Source organism: Lissotriton helveticus, chromosome 3_1 (genome assembly GCF_964261635.1).
Source record: "Lissotriton helveticus chromosome 3_1, aLisHel1.1, whole genome shotgun sequence".
Taxonomy (NCBI): Eukaryota; Metazoa; Chordata; class Amphibia; order Caudata; family Salamandridae; genus Lissotriton; species Lissotriton helveticus.
The window spans coordinates 1,023,222,623-1,023,238,702 of NC_136061.1; the positions used below are offsets into that span (position 1 = coordinate 1,023,222,623).

At 40.7% G+C, this 16,080-nt stretch overlaps 1 protein-coding gene across 1 annotated transcript in view; it reads left to right on the top strand.

Moving 5' to 3' along the window:
• Window positions 1-14,464, top strand: part of OLA1 (Obg like ATPase 1) — a 544,166-nt gene extending 529,702 nt beyond the window's left edge. The window contains exon 11 of the mRNA XM_078681546.1: window positions 13,950-14,464. Coding sequence (XP_078537672.1) covers window positions 13,950-14,051 — 102 coding nt within the window. The 3' untranslated portion in view covers window positions 14,052-14,464. The remainder of the gene's footprint in view (window positions 1-13,949) is intronic.
• Window positions 14,465-16,080: the final 1,616 nt, after the last annotated feature.

Consider the following 16,080-nt stretch of genomic DNA (forward strand, 5'->3'; position numbering starts at 1 on the left):
AAAGCCCTAAGGCCCAAAATGAGTGGGCAGCTACCCTGCAGCGAATCCTACGCTAAAGCATGTCGCCCCACCTGCCAGCAACTGGTAAAATAAAATGATACTAAACTCTTGTTTATTATTGCTTTATATTTCCCTCTGAGCTGAGGCTTGGAGGCAGGGCCATGGTGGTAACAGGCTGGAGGGGGAGTGTTGGGCACTGCCTTTGCTGCGCATGAGACGGCTGGCCAAACCCACATGCTCAGTGAAGTTTTTTCAAACCCCAGCTGCATTGCTGGGTTGGAGAAAGTAGGCACATGCTCCAAGTCTGTGTGGGAGCGCAAATCTTCAGCGCTCAGGCCAATCCTGATCCTGTTTTCAGCAGCATGAAAGCAGCGTAAGGATTGTCCGCAGTGCACTCTGGGAGCATGTGCCTGGTGAAGTGAGGATTGTGATGCAGCAAGCAGGTAAGTGTTTTTAAAAAATATATATTTTTGTCTCCCACCCCGTCCCTGTATCCCCCACTCCCCTTTTCCTACACCGTCCCCACCCCACCCCTCTGTCAATTTGCCGGCCGCTATTGCAGCTACCACACAGCAAGTCTTCTCAGCAGCGGTGAGAGCCATAGATTCAGCCAAACCGATCACCACAGGCCTGGACCACCAGGAGGGAGACTGAATGAGGACACAAACGTTATGATGCCCGTGCACACTCCTGCGTGCTCGCTCATGATGCTGTAAAGGCAGGAGATGGCATGTCTTAAACAGGTTTAGTTATTTGTGTAATTACTCAGACATCCTTACAGTGTATGCATATCTTATATAAAGGGGTTGAACAAAGTGAAAAACCTGACTCCAAATCCTAGTTTCTCTTAAGTACTTGTGAAGTGATAACAATCTCAGTGCTTTTTTTCCCTTTCATTGCATTTTCATATTGAGATCAAGCCCCAGATAGCGCCCAGCGAGGATCATACTCAAACAAACGGGGGGGCTAATGGTTGTTTAATCAAGGCCTTTTTGTTGGTCCCAACTGAAAGTTCATATACAAAAGTCCCTTACTGCCTGCATGTTGCTACTCGGAGCAAAAAGCAAACTGTAAATGCTACTGAATGAGACCTGGTGTCGGTAAATGACACTGGGACAAATTCAGCATGTTTCACTTGGTCCAGCCTGTATCCGACTCATAGCTGCCGACTGGATCCACCTTATTTTCACCACAGGAAATAGCCTAAGTGGGTGCCTTTCCCACCTAAAGTGGGGATACATATTTTTCAAGAAGCAAACTTGATGTGTCTGATTGTCTGGGCTGTGCACATATATGTAAAATCGACAAAAGAAAGCTTGAATTGAGATTGAGCCTGAGAACAGCAACCTCTTTCTCTCAGCAACACTGTGAGGAGAATTGTGTCATGAGCTTTGTGGGGGACAGACCAAAGAACCAACAGAATAAAACTTGAACTAAAGTAGGATCGCAGGAAAAAACATACACATAACACTGCAGTAAAAAAATCAGGGGAGGTTGGATCTATTTTGTTGTTGAATAATGTTTGCCTGGCTTTGTAAGGTGGGAAGTGTTGCAGGAGCCAGAAGACTATTGAGAAAGGTGGCTTCCGTCAAAAAGATATCTCAGAAGTGGGAGACCTCCACTAATGTAAAGAATTAGGGCAAGTCCACATCATGGGCTACTGACAGTATAATGGGTAAAATAAAAGATCAGTGAAAGGCCCTTGGTACTTTGTTTCCTGTGGTGTGACCCACACCATTAGCCCTGGGTCTCACTCAGGTGAACTGGAACAGCTTAGCGTCCATTTCTGCACATTACAGGAGCAGCATTGCTTGAATCTAATCCCACAGAGTGACAGCGACCGAATACAGGCCATGTGTCTTGGAGGGAGCAACCCATTACAAATTGCTGCTTATGCTTATTAGGAGTGATGAAGCAATTAAATGCCATGTCAGAAAGCTGGAGGAGTCACGTGCAGCCCTCGGCTATCTAACAATGTGTTCTGCACAATCTCCAACCAGCCCATAATGTAGCTTTCTCAGGACTCGTACTCAAAGATACTTTGTAATTTAGACTTGAGTCTGTATAAACGAATAGTCCCTATGTGGTTCCCTGGAAGCATTGTAGTAGTTGACCATTTACCACTCTGTCAACCTGGCACTGACGAGTAGTGATGTGCTGCTGGGATAAAAAAGGATTCCCTTGGCAATGTTCCTTTTCCCAAGACCTTTGGCACTGAGGAGGAGCAGTAGGCTGCACAATCCAAAATGCGTAAAGTTTTTAGCGAGGGGCTAATTGGAGAATGCATGTGTCTAAGTGCATTCATGATTGTGTTTTTGTGTGTGTGTCTAAGTGTTTTGAGCATCTGCATGTGTCTATGCCTGTGTGTGAGTTAGTGGGTAGTAACCTTCACCTTTGGCCTGTGGTAACAGCCATACCCCCCAGCATAAGGTGACCTCCGTTGCAGATTGTGGGCATCCTAGGAATTATGGTGGCAGTTACCAAGCAGACCCTACTTGAAATATTGTGGGCATTCTGGGCATTATGGTGGCCTTGGCATAAGATATCCTTGGCTTTTTGTGGTCCTACGCAATCCTATGCGGATTACCACTTTGGAAAATTATTGATTTACTAAGCTTTATCCGGATAAGGATTTACAGTTATCTTCCTTGCAGTATTTATTGCATTTTAGGAAGCATCTGGCACTGGTATAGGATAGCCCTTTTGTTTGTATTGTATATTCTGAGCATTATCAACGTTGGATAAGTTTGTCTTCCTAGGGTATTGTTGTCATTCTAGGCATACAGTGACAAATTGTGGAGCTTCTTTATTCGGACATTCCCAACTTTGTAGTAGTCTTCGGGCACAATGCTATGCAAGGCATATATTGAATTCTGATGGCCATCTATACATAAGGTGTGCATTCTGATGTTTGGAATTGTCCCCTAACATTTGATTGGTGGATGGGAATGTTAGGAGAGTATCTACATGGAGGACAGTACTATATAACGAATACTTGATGGAAATCAGAAACTATTATGTGGGGAATTGAAGAAAACGTAAAAATTATGCTTGGGGACAAAATTATTTTAGTTTAGTTATATATCAGCAGCTGATATTTGAGTGGTAATTCTTGTGGAATGTGGGATAGTCGTGGCTGACCGGTGTTATTTCAAAACGTATGGGAATGTCCAACATTTCTGACGTTTTTATGGCATTACTACATCTATCAGAGGCCTGAAGTAGTAAGGTTTGGTGTAGCCTTACAGACATTCTGGTGTGGGAACTGGTAAAGATTTTGTGAACAGAATGGTAGTACTACCAACTGAGCCAGACTGATGTGTTACACGTGCAAGAGCTTTGAGGTCTTCTGCTGACTATGATTATGAAATCTGTACAGGGTTTCTTTTTCTTAACCTGTTTCCTCCACATAGATACCTGGTTGCACCATATGACTGAAAGTCTGCTCGAAAAGTACAGGATTGTAATATCAAAAGAGGTAGAATGTAAAGTTACTTTATACTTCAGCTCCCTGTTAAACCTATGGTAATCTAAGAGAATAATAAGGGCCAAATGCATCCTTTTGTCACATGACATTTTACTTTAAAGTACTCTTATCAGGGGCTCTGGGTTTTTTTTGGGGGGGGAGGGGGTTAGTGACTCCTGCAGTTATAAAATAATAATAATAATTAATACATTTCCCTCAACTTAAAATGTAATTTTTCAAATTTCCTAGATTGTATTACATTTCTTAGAAACAAATGATGATGTTCCTAATTATGTTGTTTACTATAGGTTTACATGTTTTTGTTGAGAAATTTCAGAAGAAACAAAACACAGCTATGGAGTAACCATTGCCCTTTCCTCCTCATTCCACTTGCAATATTTACGGTTCTTTACGAGCATAAGACATTGTCATATTCCACTCATTCCCTTTCTACACCTAACCCCCTTTTCCTCTAGTTCATTTCTACAACCTTGTCAGTATATCTCTGTTCAACACTCTGGCTACAATATTAGCCTAGCCTTTCACTTGTATAATGCAGCATCTGACTAAATTCAAGGGGAATAATGCATGTGAGTTAACGAAACTACAGCAATAGATAGTTTAGTATGTGATCCCAGTCCGCTTCCAAGGGGTTAGGATTACGAGCAATCTCCATCACCAATTTGTCCAAAGGCTAGTAGGTGCCATATCCAATACGGCCAATCTCCTCCAACTTCCATTTTCCATCTTATTTTTATCGCCTGATGTGCCATCAGCAGTGATTTATCAATCTGTTGCCCTGTTTTAGAATTGAGTGGTAACAGTCCTCCCTACTAGGCCACTAGGTGTCTGTAGTGATGGATAGATCATATACCCTGTCAGTTATGCCTGGAACATATTCCCAAAATATAGCCCATTTGGAAAACATCCAAAAGACATTTTGTAAGTGTACACTCACCCCTGCAGCCTAACCAACGTGTTTTAGAGAAGTCAAATTGCCTTTTTCAGAATCTATTAATAGTAAAGCATCTTGTACTGCTCTTCACTACCCATTACCCCCCTTGCTGTCTTTGTGGTTTTAGCTAGTATATTACAGCTCTGTCTTGAAGTTCTTCTCCAAACCCCTCTGAAACCGGATTGCTGTGTCTCTTTTTACCCCTAAAGTTTTTATAGGCCTCTTGACCAACTTGTGTCCCATTCTTTGGATTGTATTCATTTGTCAAAATACTTGAGGGGTGTTACATCCAGCAGCCACATCAATCGTTGCAGGACCTAATGGCAGACCTGGGTGTAATGAAATCTGTCTACGTCCGGGAAACCAAAATATTTCTTAAACTGACCAAAGGGAGTAATAGTTCACACCTTTTCTGCCTTCAGCTTTCAAAATCTCTACCTATAATGGCAGCGGTGAAATCTGAGTTACTCCCAATTTGCGTAAAAACTGATGGCAAGGTAATAAGACATAAAGAGACACCTACCCTTTCTCAGATGTTCATTTATGTCCTGGTTACTTTGGAATTGTAAACCTCTGTTGGACTGTATTCTTTCGTAAGCCCTGGAACTGCCCACTGCGGAACGCCTATGATTCCTTTATCCACAAAGCACCACCGTTTTTTGGATTAGTTTTTGCACCACTCTGTCAAATATCATAGCTGCACTCCTTGTTAATATTGGGCCAAATCCTGATTCATGTGATTCCCTGAATCCATTCCCTTCCCTTCCCTCAACCAAATGCCTGTGCCCTGTAAGCATTAGTTGCTTCTTAGATAATATCTTATGCATCCCAGCCCATATGAAGTCATCAAATAGAACCTGAAATGAGCGGAGAAAGCCTATTCTCAAAGCTATTTTGTATAGTGAACAATTATTTTTTATTAAAGACAAGGAGACTATCTTTATGCATCAACTTTTATTTTCTACCTCCAAGCAGCAAACACTTCAAAGTTCCAAAATCAGAGCACGGTATAGCACATAAAGAAAGTGGACCCTTTGGGTCCACTAATAACCACTCATCAGGATTATTCAGTCATACATGCACTTATCTAAGTTTCATACACCTTACATTCATGACCCCAAGCCTGAATAAGTAAAGTGCCGCAAAAAAATAGAAACAGTATCAAATCTTTAATATAAATCTCATCATGTTACATCATAAGTACTCAATGAGCTATCCAGGCACAGAATTGATGACCAGTTAAAAGCTATATTTTCTTTTGTTAAAAATGATGAGTATCTTACAAATTAAAATAACATCAACAAATTATGTCAATAATAAGCAACAAAGAGAACACAACAGTGATGTACTCTGTGTTCATCACATGCTAATTTGTGCAAATTAACAACATGGAGAAATAAATGCAATTACAATGCGATATTATAATTGTAAAAGTTAACATCTAATCTATCCGTATGTGCCACAAATTTAGCAACATATATGGCGTCAACGCATTTTGGTGGTTTAAAGCTGATTTTGACCACCCTCTTCAAGATATTGTGCATTGTCTGTTGTGTTCTCTCTGTTGCTTATTATTGACATAATTTGTTGATCTTATTTTCATTTGTCAGATATTCATTATTCATCTGCAAGGGTCCTTGATATACCTGAATTGAGGAGGACAGAAGGCTAACCACATTTGCTACTTCATTCAAAGTCACCTCCTGCCTTCCTCTCATATGATGTACTTACCCTTATAACAATTTATGTACATATTATGAATCCCAAAACTTCCATTCTCTGTGAAGGTTTAAATATCGACTTCTTCTGATTTATAATGAAACCTAATCTTTCCAATTAGTATTTGATCATAGTTAAATGCTCTTTCAAAATCTCCTCTTCCTGACCCAGGATAAGAATTTTTAACAAATATATCATTCTTACACCCTGCTCCATTAACAACCCCACTTCTGCCTTCAGTACCTTTGTAAAATACCCTGGGGTAGAAGAAGGACCAAATGGGAGACATTGGGACTGAAATAATTGGCCTTCCCACCTGAACTGAAGACATCTCTCCACATCCATTGTAATTATGAAGTAAGCATCATTTAGATCCAGCTTCACCATCCAATCCAGTTCCTGTAGAATATCCCTCAACATAAGCACGCCTTCCATCTTGAAATAACTATATGTCACAAAATGATTTAATGACCGTAAATATATTACTGGTCTTCAACCCTAGACCTTTTTCATTACCAGAAATAAAGTACTTACTAACCTTCTCTCTCCATTGTCTATTCTTATTATAGCACCCTTCACCAACATCTGTTGTATTTCGTTTGCTACAATTTCTTTTTGACCCTTCTGGATCCGAAACTCCCTTGGTTCTTATCCTTGAAATGGAACCGTCTCGAACTCTATTGTATATCCTCACTCATTCGCAATAACCAAACAATCTTCAGTTATCGTTTCCAACTCTTGCATGAAATGCCTCCCTTTGCCTTCCACCTTTCTGTGGAAAGAACCAGTCATAGTCCTCATACTCACCTTGTCCGGAAGAGAATTGTTGACCTCCTTCTCTTTATGGTTAAGTCCTTCTACCTCTGCTTTTCTGATGAAAGATACCTGCTGATCTCTGAATTTCTCCATAAGCACCTCTTCCTTAACCAAATTAGGACTTAAAGTATCCTCTACCATAAGGTTGCCCTCTCCTTCCATCCCTCCCAAATAAAGTGTTTCCACCAAACACATTGTGCATTAAATTGGGAGCAGTATCCAAGTCAATAAACATAGAACTGTATTTTCCGTGAGATTTTACCATTCCTTCACTAAATAACAGGCCCTTTGCTTCCTCAGTTGACTCTTTCTTTGCTGAATCTCCAAATTTAAGACGTGTACACGTCAATATTGCCTTCATTCTGTCTGCTATAAGACCCACATTTGCATTACCAAGGAAGCAGATTCCCTTCTCACTCCAACCTCTCAGCAATCCAGTGTCACTTTCTCTAATATAAGCATCCTCCACAAGATCAGAAATTCTGGCCAAAGGGCCTTGAACATCCAACATCTTATCGTGACACTTTTTCAATGAATTCTCCTACCCCTTCCTTGAATCCCTACCTAACTTAAAGAAATAACTTATAATCATAATTTATAAGCTCCAGTTTGTTAAAATTTGTAGTCATAGTCTCTTTCTCACCAACAATCAGTCGAGAACATACCACTGTCAAATCCAACTTTATCTCTAAAGAGGATTTATCATTACCATTCCAAAGATATAAAACATGATTTAGATACTGCTTTCTAATCAGGAATTACAGATTAAAATAGTTTTAAGGTATTCCCAATGCTAGCATATGAGAGGAGTAGGCCTCACAGTAGTGAAAAAAGAATTGAGCTGTTTGTCAGTACCAGGACATGTAAAACCTAAAAGTGCATGTCTATCTTTTGCTTACACAGCACTCTGCCCTTAGGGCTGCCTAGGGCTTACCTTAATGGTGATGTATGTGTAATAAAAGAGGAGTTTAAGGTTTGGCAAGTGGTTTTAAATGCCAAGTCGAAGTGACGGTAAACTGCAGACACAGGCCCTGTAAAGGTAGGTCTGAGACAGGTGAGAAAGGCTACTTGTGTAAGTGGCACAACCAGTAACATTTAGATTACAGGCCCTGGGTATATGGTATACCACTTTACAAGGGATTTACAAGTAAACTAAGTATGGCAAACAGGTTTATACCAGTGTCACCCAGCTTAGGGGAGACACATACAATTTAGCACTGTTTAGCAGTGGTAAAGTGCTCAGAGCCCTAAGGCAAACAAAAAGATGCAGCAAAAAAATGAAGGTAAGCAGGCAAAAAGATGGTGGAAGACCACCCCAAGGATGACAGGTCTAAAACTTTTACTACTGCTCATTGACTTTACGCTTGTCCTTAACCATGTACAATGCTTTGCTGCCTGTGGCTGGGCTAGGTTTAAGCTATAGAAATGCAAGATACATACAAACATAAATACAGTCGATCAATCAATTAAATCGGAGTTTTTAAAATATCAACCACAAAGGTTACATAAAATGCACTTCATAAAACAAAACCACAAAATCCTTTGCAACCATCATCAAATCCATAAAACCATGATAAAATAATTGCTAGGTCTTCTCTAGAGTAGATAATAATCATGTGTTCACAATGCAGTTAGCCATGAATCTCTTGTATGCTGTTATTTACTAACATTTTAGCACTCTCCAAATACGGATAACAGTTTTTTGAAAGGCTATGAAAGAGCTAGCCGACATTGCCTAAAATTCATATCCTTTAATAGGGGGGACAGATTATGTTTCCTAGGCATTTGAAAAGATTTGCGACCTACCCAAAATGCATTAGAGATTGAGGTGAGTGGTGATCGCAAGGGCAGCACACAGAGAAGTTTAACCATTGTCCAAGTTTTGGGAATCCAAGCAAATATTGTGCAATCCCAAAACTGAAATGTGTCGGAAGATATCTATCTTGGGAGTTTATAGCCACTACTCCATATGGGCTGGAGTTGAGTCATAGATAAGTCCTAACAGATGGTTTCACTCATTTTAAATATCTCTCTCTCATATTTACACATCTTATAAAATAGGGACTTCATAATTCTTTTATCTTTGATGGTAATATTTTGCGGTGCTGGAAATACTTCAGGTTTCCCAATCTTGTTGCATATGTTTTTTACATATTTTCACTGAGGTATTTTAACTGCATGATCCATTCTTAGGCAGACTTGGATTAACAAGCAATTGAACATCGTTTCTGGTTCTGCCCAAATGGAGATCCACAATAATAATAGCCTATGGTTTCAGTGGTGGCTCCTCCACTAAGGAGGATCGTCACCACACTGCTTTGCATGGTTTGGTGATTTGAATTGAAACTATTAAAATGAAAGAAAAATAAAATGGTAATCATTGGAGGGCACAGATAACATTCTTTTTAGGACTTCCTAATCCTCTGTTTTATATAGTCTGCAACATGGTGCAAAGGCTACCATTCTGTAGGATATCTCAAATCCTTAGGTTCAAACAATTTCTGGCCTAAAGGCTTCTTAAAAGACTTCACAGAAATAATTCTACTTTCTTCCCTAACTTCAAATGAATTCCCTGAACAATCGTTGTTATCCAAATAAAAGATATATTCATCGAACTTCTACATTGATTTTCAACAGTATGTCCTAATACCTAATTATTTGCAGGTATATCCTGCCCCTTTTTTAATTTTATTTTTGATAATCAAGTTTCTTGGTATTTTAGAGAACAAATCAAAAAATACAATGGCAGCATAATCAAACACGGTATATAGATACATTACATTGGAAAGAAGGACGACAGAGACTTGTACGACACTCTTGGAATGGATAAAACACTTGCATGTAAACATTCTTATACAAGACGCACTCGAGCCTCTCAGGGCATTAAGTTGAACCATTTGCCCCGTATCTTGCCAAAAAGCTCGGGGCAACCACTGGCCTCGAAGAGGGGTTCCTCCTGAGTCCCACTCCAATCCACCCCCGTCTCCATTTCTGCATGGTAGGTAGCTTCGCCTGAGACCAAAGTGCCGCTATATCGCGTTTCGCCACCGCCGTTCAGAGAAAGCGTTTATCGGCCCGAGAACCATCGAGCCTTCGAACACACCCAGTATCAGGCGTAGCGGGTCATGGGGAACCTGCCACCCCAAGGTCTGTGTAAGCTCTAGCTCTACCCCCGCCCAGAATGGTGCAAGGACGGGGCATTGCCATGTCATGTAGTAGAAGTCTGCAGGAGCGTGGTTGCATCGCGTGCAGGACGAGGACGGTCGCATATGGGCGCTGTATTGGCGCGCTGGGGTGAAGTATGCCGTGTGGCGGTAATAAAGTTGGACTAGAAGTAACTTGTAGGAGGTCGTAAGGGTCTTGGGAGCCATGAGGGCATCCCCTCCTACCTCTTTTTAATGCCACTTTGGACACTTCTCCCCTGTGAGTCTCTTAGGACTCTAAACCTTGAAGAGCCAGACATCCCATCCACTGATAAATGCTTTTTTCTTCTGAGTCATTTACCACTAGGACCTTTGTTTGAGATGCCTTCATCACCCATCAAAGACCAAAATGTATCATCTTCACAATAATTAGGCCTTCTCTTTCTGCTGTTTCACATTAAAGACGTAACAGTCTCTTGAACTGTATCTTTACGTTCTCTCCTCAAGCTCTCTCACTCTCATCCTGGTCACTTCTCATATCTTCACTGACTTCTTCCTCAGTCATGTTAGTTGTAAAGATACTACAGAAACTACTAATTCCAATCAATTCAACTTCTGCTCCTGCCACCATCCAAATTGTGTGCGATGGGATTCCTTTTAACTAAACCACTTCACCAGCTATGTTTTCTGTACCCCCCATCTTCCTTCTTGCTTTAGTCATGCAAGTTCAGCCAGCTCCTTGATCTTCTAAGACCTGTACTTCCTATTACGTAGGCTGCAGGCCAAGGAACCAGCTTACTCTGTGTATCCTCCCGCTCGCTGCTTCTGCCCTACTGACTACGTAATCTCAAGAGGGCGCATGCAGCTAAAGCTTCATTTGATCTCTATAACTAGGTCAATTGTCTTCTGGGTTACACCTAAGTCCTTCCCTGTCTCATGCTCATTTACAAGACAGTTCTAGTACCTATTTCTGTGGCTTAGCTGACGTCATAACTGCCTCACTAGCTAGTTTGGTGCATAGCCTCGCAAGGCAGGTAGAGGGATGTAAGAAACCCTTGTAGTAATCCCAAGACCGTTCCCTGTGACAGACACTCATTTAGAGCCTCTTCTAGATTCTGTATATATGGCCACACAGGCCCAGACTTGTGTAACATTTATCTAATGGTCTAAGTAATTCCTTTTATATTACCTTCAAAGGTTTCAGGTATGGGTTCAGTCCTGGTATGTCAAATGTCTTCCTTATAAATCTGGGGTGATGGGCCTGCCGGGAATGCTGAGACCCGCTATCTTGGGCTCGAAATTCGGCCCCTCACCACCACTTGTTCACAGTACGTCGAGTCTGGGTGACGCTTTTCCTCGTAAAGCAGCAGTGCACCCCCTGATAACTATATCTCTGTCACAAACATTCATGCACACTTGCAAAGTGTGCTCCCACTCTCCCTGCTCCAGTGTCAGAGCAGCCCCGCCCGGCAGAGCTGCAGCAGCAGGACAAAATTAAATAATAACCCCCAGTTATCATTTTACTTCCCTATAATTCCTTCCAGACCGGTCAGTAGCCAATGTAAAATCCTCCTCTTGAGCAGCTGCTGATACTTGTACATAGTACCAAATAGAATTATGTCAAATTCAGCCACTTGAAAATCCGGTGAATCTTGTAGGTGGCCTGTTCCCTCTCCAGAATGATATATTGTCATGTTCTTGGCCCAAAAAACGTTATCACAACTGGTTATAATGGAACTCTGAGTATGTAATCTCACTATAGAAAGTAATCACTGAATATTTTGAACAGGACAGCTGTCCCTTAAAAGTGATTCCACCAGAGTATCCAAAGGGTGTATTATGTTAACAAAGGTACACGGAAGCATCGATCTGCCTGAATTATTTTTGGCAGCCAGTCCGAATTCAAATGCAGAGTATGAACTCCGAGCTAGGAAATATCACTTAGAATTGTCTGGATCTATAAAGGACTATTGTTGTCTTGACCTTATCGTTATTGAGTAGTAGTTAGGACCAGTAAAGTTGGGATTTAAATAGCCCCGTGCCTTACGCTCAAACCACATATGACCGTGTTTGAGGGTTAGAACTGCACTAACAACACATTCATGTTTGGTGTGGTCCATTAGAAATGGCAGTTGTCAGAACAGCGGTTTGTGTTATACTGTGTATATGTGTGTTAATGTATGTGTGTGTGTGTGTGTGTATATATATATATATATATATATATATATATATAATTGTTCACAATTGTTAGTGTCCCTTGCTGCGGTTTAGAAGTCCGGTGATAGGTTGACATAAACTAAAGGGCACTCCTATGTGGTTTTACGCCTTTTAAAGTTTATATCCAAGCAGTGTATGTGTATTTGGACTCCTACTTAATTTGTGCTGTCTGATCCCAAGAACAAGTATATCGTTTAGTGTTGTGGTTATTGCTGGTCATGTTGCATGAGGTGTGGTGTGTGCTCGCTCCTTTTTCAACATGCCCACAGCCCCAAAACTACTACCTTTTTGTTGTGGATTCTGATCTCCGATGTCTTTTGAGAAGACTGATCTTGCGATGTATCATCAACCGATGCATGCACAGATGAACAATGCATGTTTTCTCTCTGGCTTTAGCTTTGGCATCTGGTTTATCTGCTTCCGCTACCAGGTCCTTGACAGTACTGTAAAATCTATCCTTGTTTTCAAGATACTGTTTGATTGGCCTTTTGCAGGTGCTTCAATGTCAGGATGTGTTCCAGTGTCCAAGCATTGTGTTAGATTCAGATTTTGCAATATAAGCAGGGTTACTATTACTTTGTTTCTAATATCTTGCATCTCTGTGTACCTTTAGGGACCTGCCATAGTGTGGCAGAGTCTTTGTCCAGGTGCACTTTTTCTGGTATCCTAATGTTTGTTATTCTGTGTCCCAGGGCCTTCCCGCTTTCTCTGTCCCAAGTCATATGCAGTGCTCCCAGTGTTATGGTATTTGTGTTTTTTGACATTTCAGTTTGTATTTTTCCATACTTATTTTTCACTTATATGGTCAATATTTATCCTTATTTATTTTAGGTTTTGTGAAACAATGAAGCTGAAACTAGTACAGTTACACATTTATTCAAATGATTAATGTATATTCATAGTTGTATGCCTAACAGGTTTCAAATATATGAACAAACAGATGATAAAACAGTACATCTACATGAAACAGGCACATTTTAGTATCATCCCCTTGCACAGTAACTGCTGTTTAAGCCTCGTTACTAAAATATTTTTCTCCTCCCCCCACCCCCTTTTTTTACTTGTCAATCTGCATGCATGCACATCTATTAGCCTGGCTGTCATGACTGATAGCATTTAGAAATAGAAACACTTCTGTTTGTATCCATGTTTAAAAATTAATACCGATAGAAAAACAAATGTTTTCTGTCTCTATTTATCTGTAAAAATCATTAAAAACGGAAAACAGGGAGCCTTAGTCATAGGTTAGCCTGCTGAGCCGAGATGGGGAGAAGGTTGGAAGGAAAGAGTGCTGAAGGATAGCTGATTGCAAACTCAGCTCTTCCCTAATGGCTCAGGGATTGCGTGGGAGGACAGGCACACCAGTGTTCGAGGGAGAGGCCTCAGCACGCTCCCATCCGAGGATAGCCTTCCATCCAAGTTCTCTCAACATGACTGCAGGCTTTATAACACGTTCATATTTTGCTTATTTGGGCATGCTTGTCCGTGGCTCCAGTGGTGAAGTGCTTGCGTTTAGGCGGGCCAGTGATTATTTCTGTCGAAAATTAGTAAAAAGCTGAGAGTCGTGAACAGTTTTAATCCTTGCACTAGTTATAAATAAAATAATCAGGGTCTTGTCTTCTCTCTTTTTCAGAGTGCTGGAAAGTACAGACAACAAGGAAGAAATTACATTGTTGAAGACGGGGATATTATCTTCTTTAAATTCAATACACCCCAACAACCGAAGAAGAAGTGATTTTTACACTTTTACTGTGCAGTTAAACCTACTTGAAAATTCTATGTTTATTTTTTATTTTATTCATACAAAACTATTTCTAAATAGAAAACTACAAACATCTAGGAGGGCTAAATTCCCTCACAAAATGAACTACTGTTACTTGTTAAAAACACGTCTCGACTGGTGAACATATATAATTCCGAAATGCAAACAGATTTGCCTTTCAGACAATTAAGACCCTGCTCCAAATTCTGGAAGCAGTTCAGGAGCCATATGACTCTCATGATACTTCATTAATCTCCATCATGTAAGCCAAGCCTGACACATTTGACAGTGAGGACAATGTGGCCTGCTCTTTTTTGAATCAACAGATAATGCATGTTTTACAGTACTCCAGATGTCTACACTCAATAAAACATTTGAAAAAACCAGCCTCAGTGTGTTTGGGGATGTCTGTATTGACTGGCAGTGGTGTGCTGAATGCGATACGGCACCTGCTGGATGCTGATTACAGAATTTGAAGACATGTGCATGACACAGTAACTGGCAGCTTGGGGCGGCTGCAATTGTGTCTTAAAGTGAGTCTTTCATGGGAATTGGGAGATTAGGTTGCCAGCGAATGCTGTCATAGAAAAGAAGGTAATGAATTTGTAGTCGATGCATCTTTATGGGAAGAAAGTACAGAGTGGCCTGTGTGGCTCTGACCGAATTGACAGACGCATATGATGGAAAATACCAAACTAAGGGACTGAAAATAGCCGGGGGTCATTTACGGGAACAGTTGCTTGTGTGTTGTTGCTTTAAATGTAACCTTTTTCACGTGCACTGCTTGTGGCCCCTACTGAGTTTTTAGAATGACGTATTCTTCTTGCTAATCCTGGGTTTAAGTAGCTGCTTCTTTTGTGCCTAATATCAATCACTTTTTTATTAATGAACTGCAGCTTTAATCCGGTTTGTTAAACATGAAACATGCAGCGGTCACAGGGTGGGCCTTGTCGCTCACCATTCACTTATTATATTGGAGACGATGAAATTGAATACAGCTCTGACTTTTGAAAACCTCGACCAATGAACCTTTAGGTGTAGGGTTTTCCTTCTCCAGATGAAACTTAAGAGGCTAATGAAGTGTTTTGACGGAATAAATTCACGTGTTTTAAAGCCTACATATTCTCTTATTCTCGATTATGATGCAGCCACTTATTTATCACTTCAAAAACAGGTCGGTTGAAGGTATAAATATTTCCATTTGGGACCGTCTTCAAGTGTAATACATTTGAGTTTATCCTTGTATCTATGAAGTGCACTTTCATGTATTTTATGTTTGTAGTTGTATTAATAGCCATTTTTTTGTTTTGTCAATAGGCAAAATTATGGCTATATTTTCCTCTTCATGCCATGAACATGTCCAAACCTGTTTTTGAAATTTCAGTGTTAACCCTGCAACAAACAGACGCGCCTAGGCAGTGTCTGCTGGGACCAAAACAGATCTAGATATCAAAACGAAGTATCCTGCCTCTAGAAATCTTGGTTCTAGACTTTTCACAATACACTCTTTTGGTAATATGTGGCAAGTGGTACATACTAAAGCACAATAGCCAGTATTATTAGCCGGCCCAAGCTGTGTGAACAGGTTTTAGTATATAGGAAGTATGGCGCTCAGCTAGTTATCGTAAGTGTCTATGAGTGTATGCGTAGGCTATGGTGCTAACTGGGAAGGGGAAACCTTTAAACCCCTTAATCTGTGTAGTCACAAAACCACACCATGTACATTTTACTCTTATGCCGTGCACACATATAGTATCACAAAAGGTTGTAACCAAAATCTCAATTCAAGCAATACAACACAGGTTATTAGCCGGCCCACTCCAAGGAAGGACACAGACATAGGGAAGACTGATATTTAGTGACTAATACGGGGAGAGAGAGATATTGCACCATAGAACACACGTCTTGCCACAGGCATCCCTCTAACACAAAAATATGTACTTTGCAGTCAGTCAACAGCACTACAAAGCCAGAAATGTAGAGGATTTTTGTTGGGGGTTTC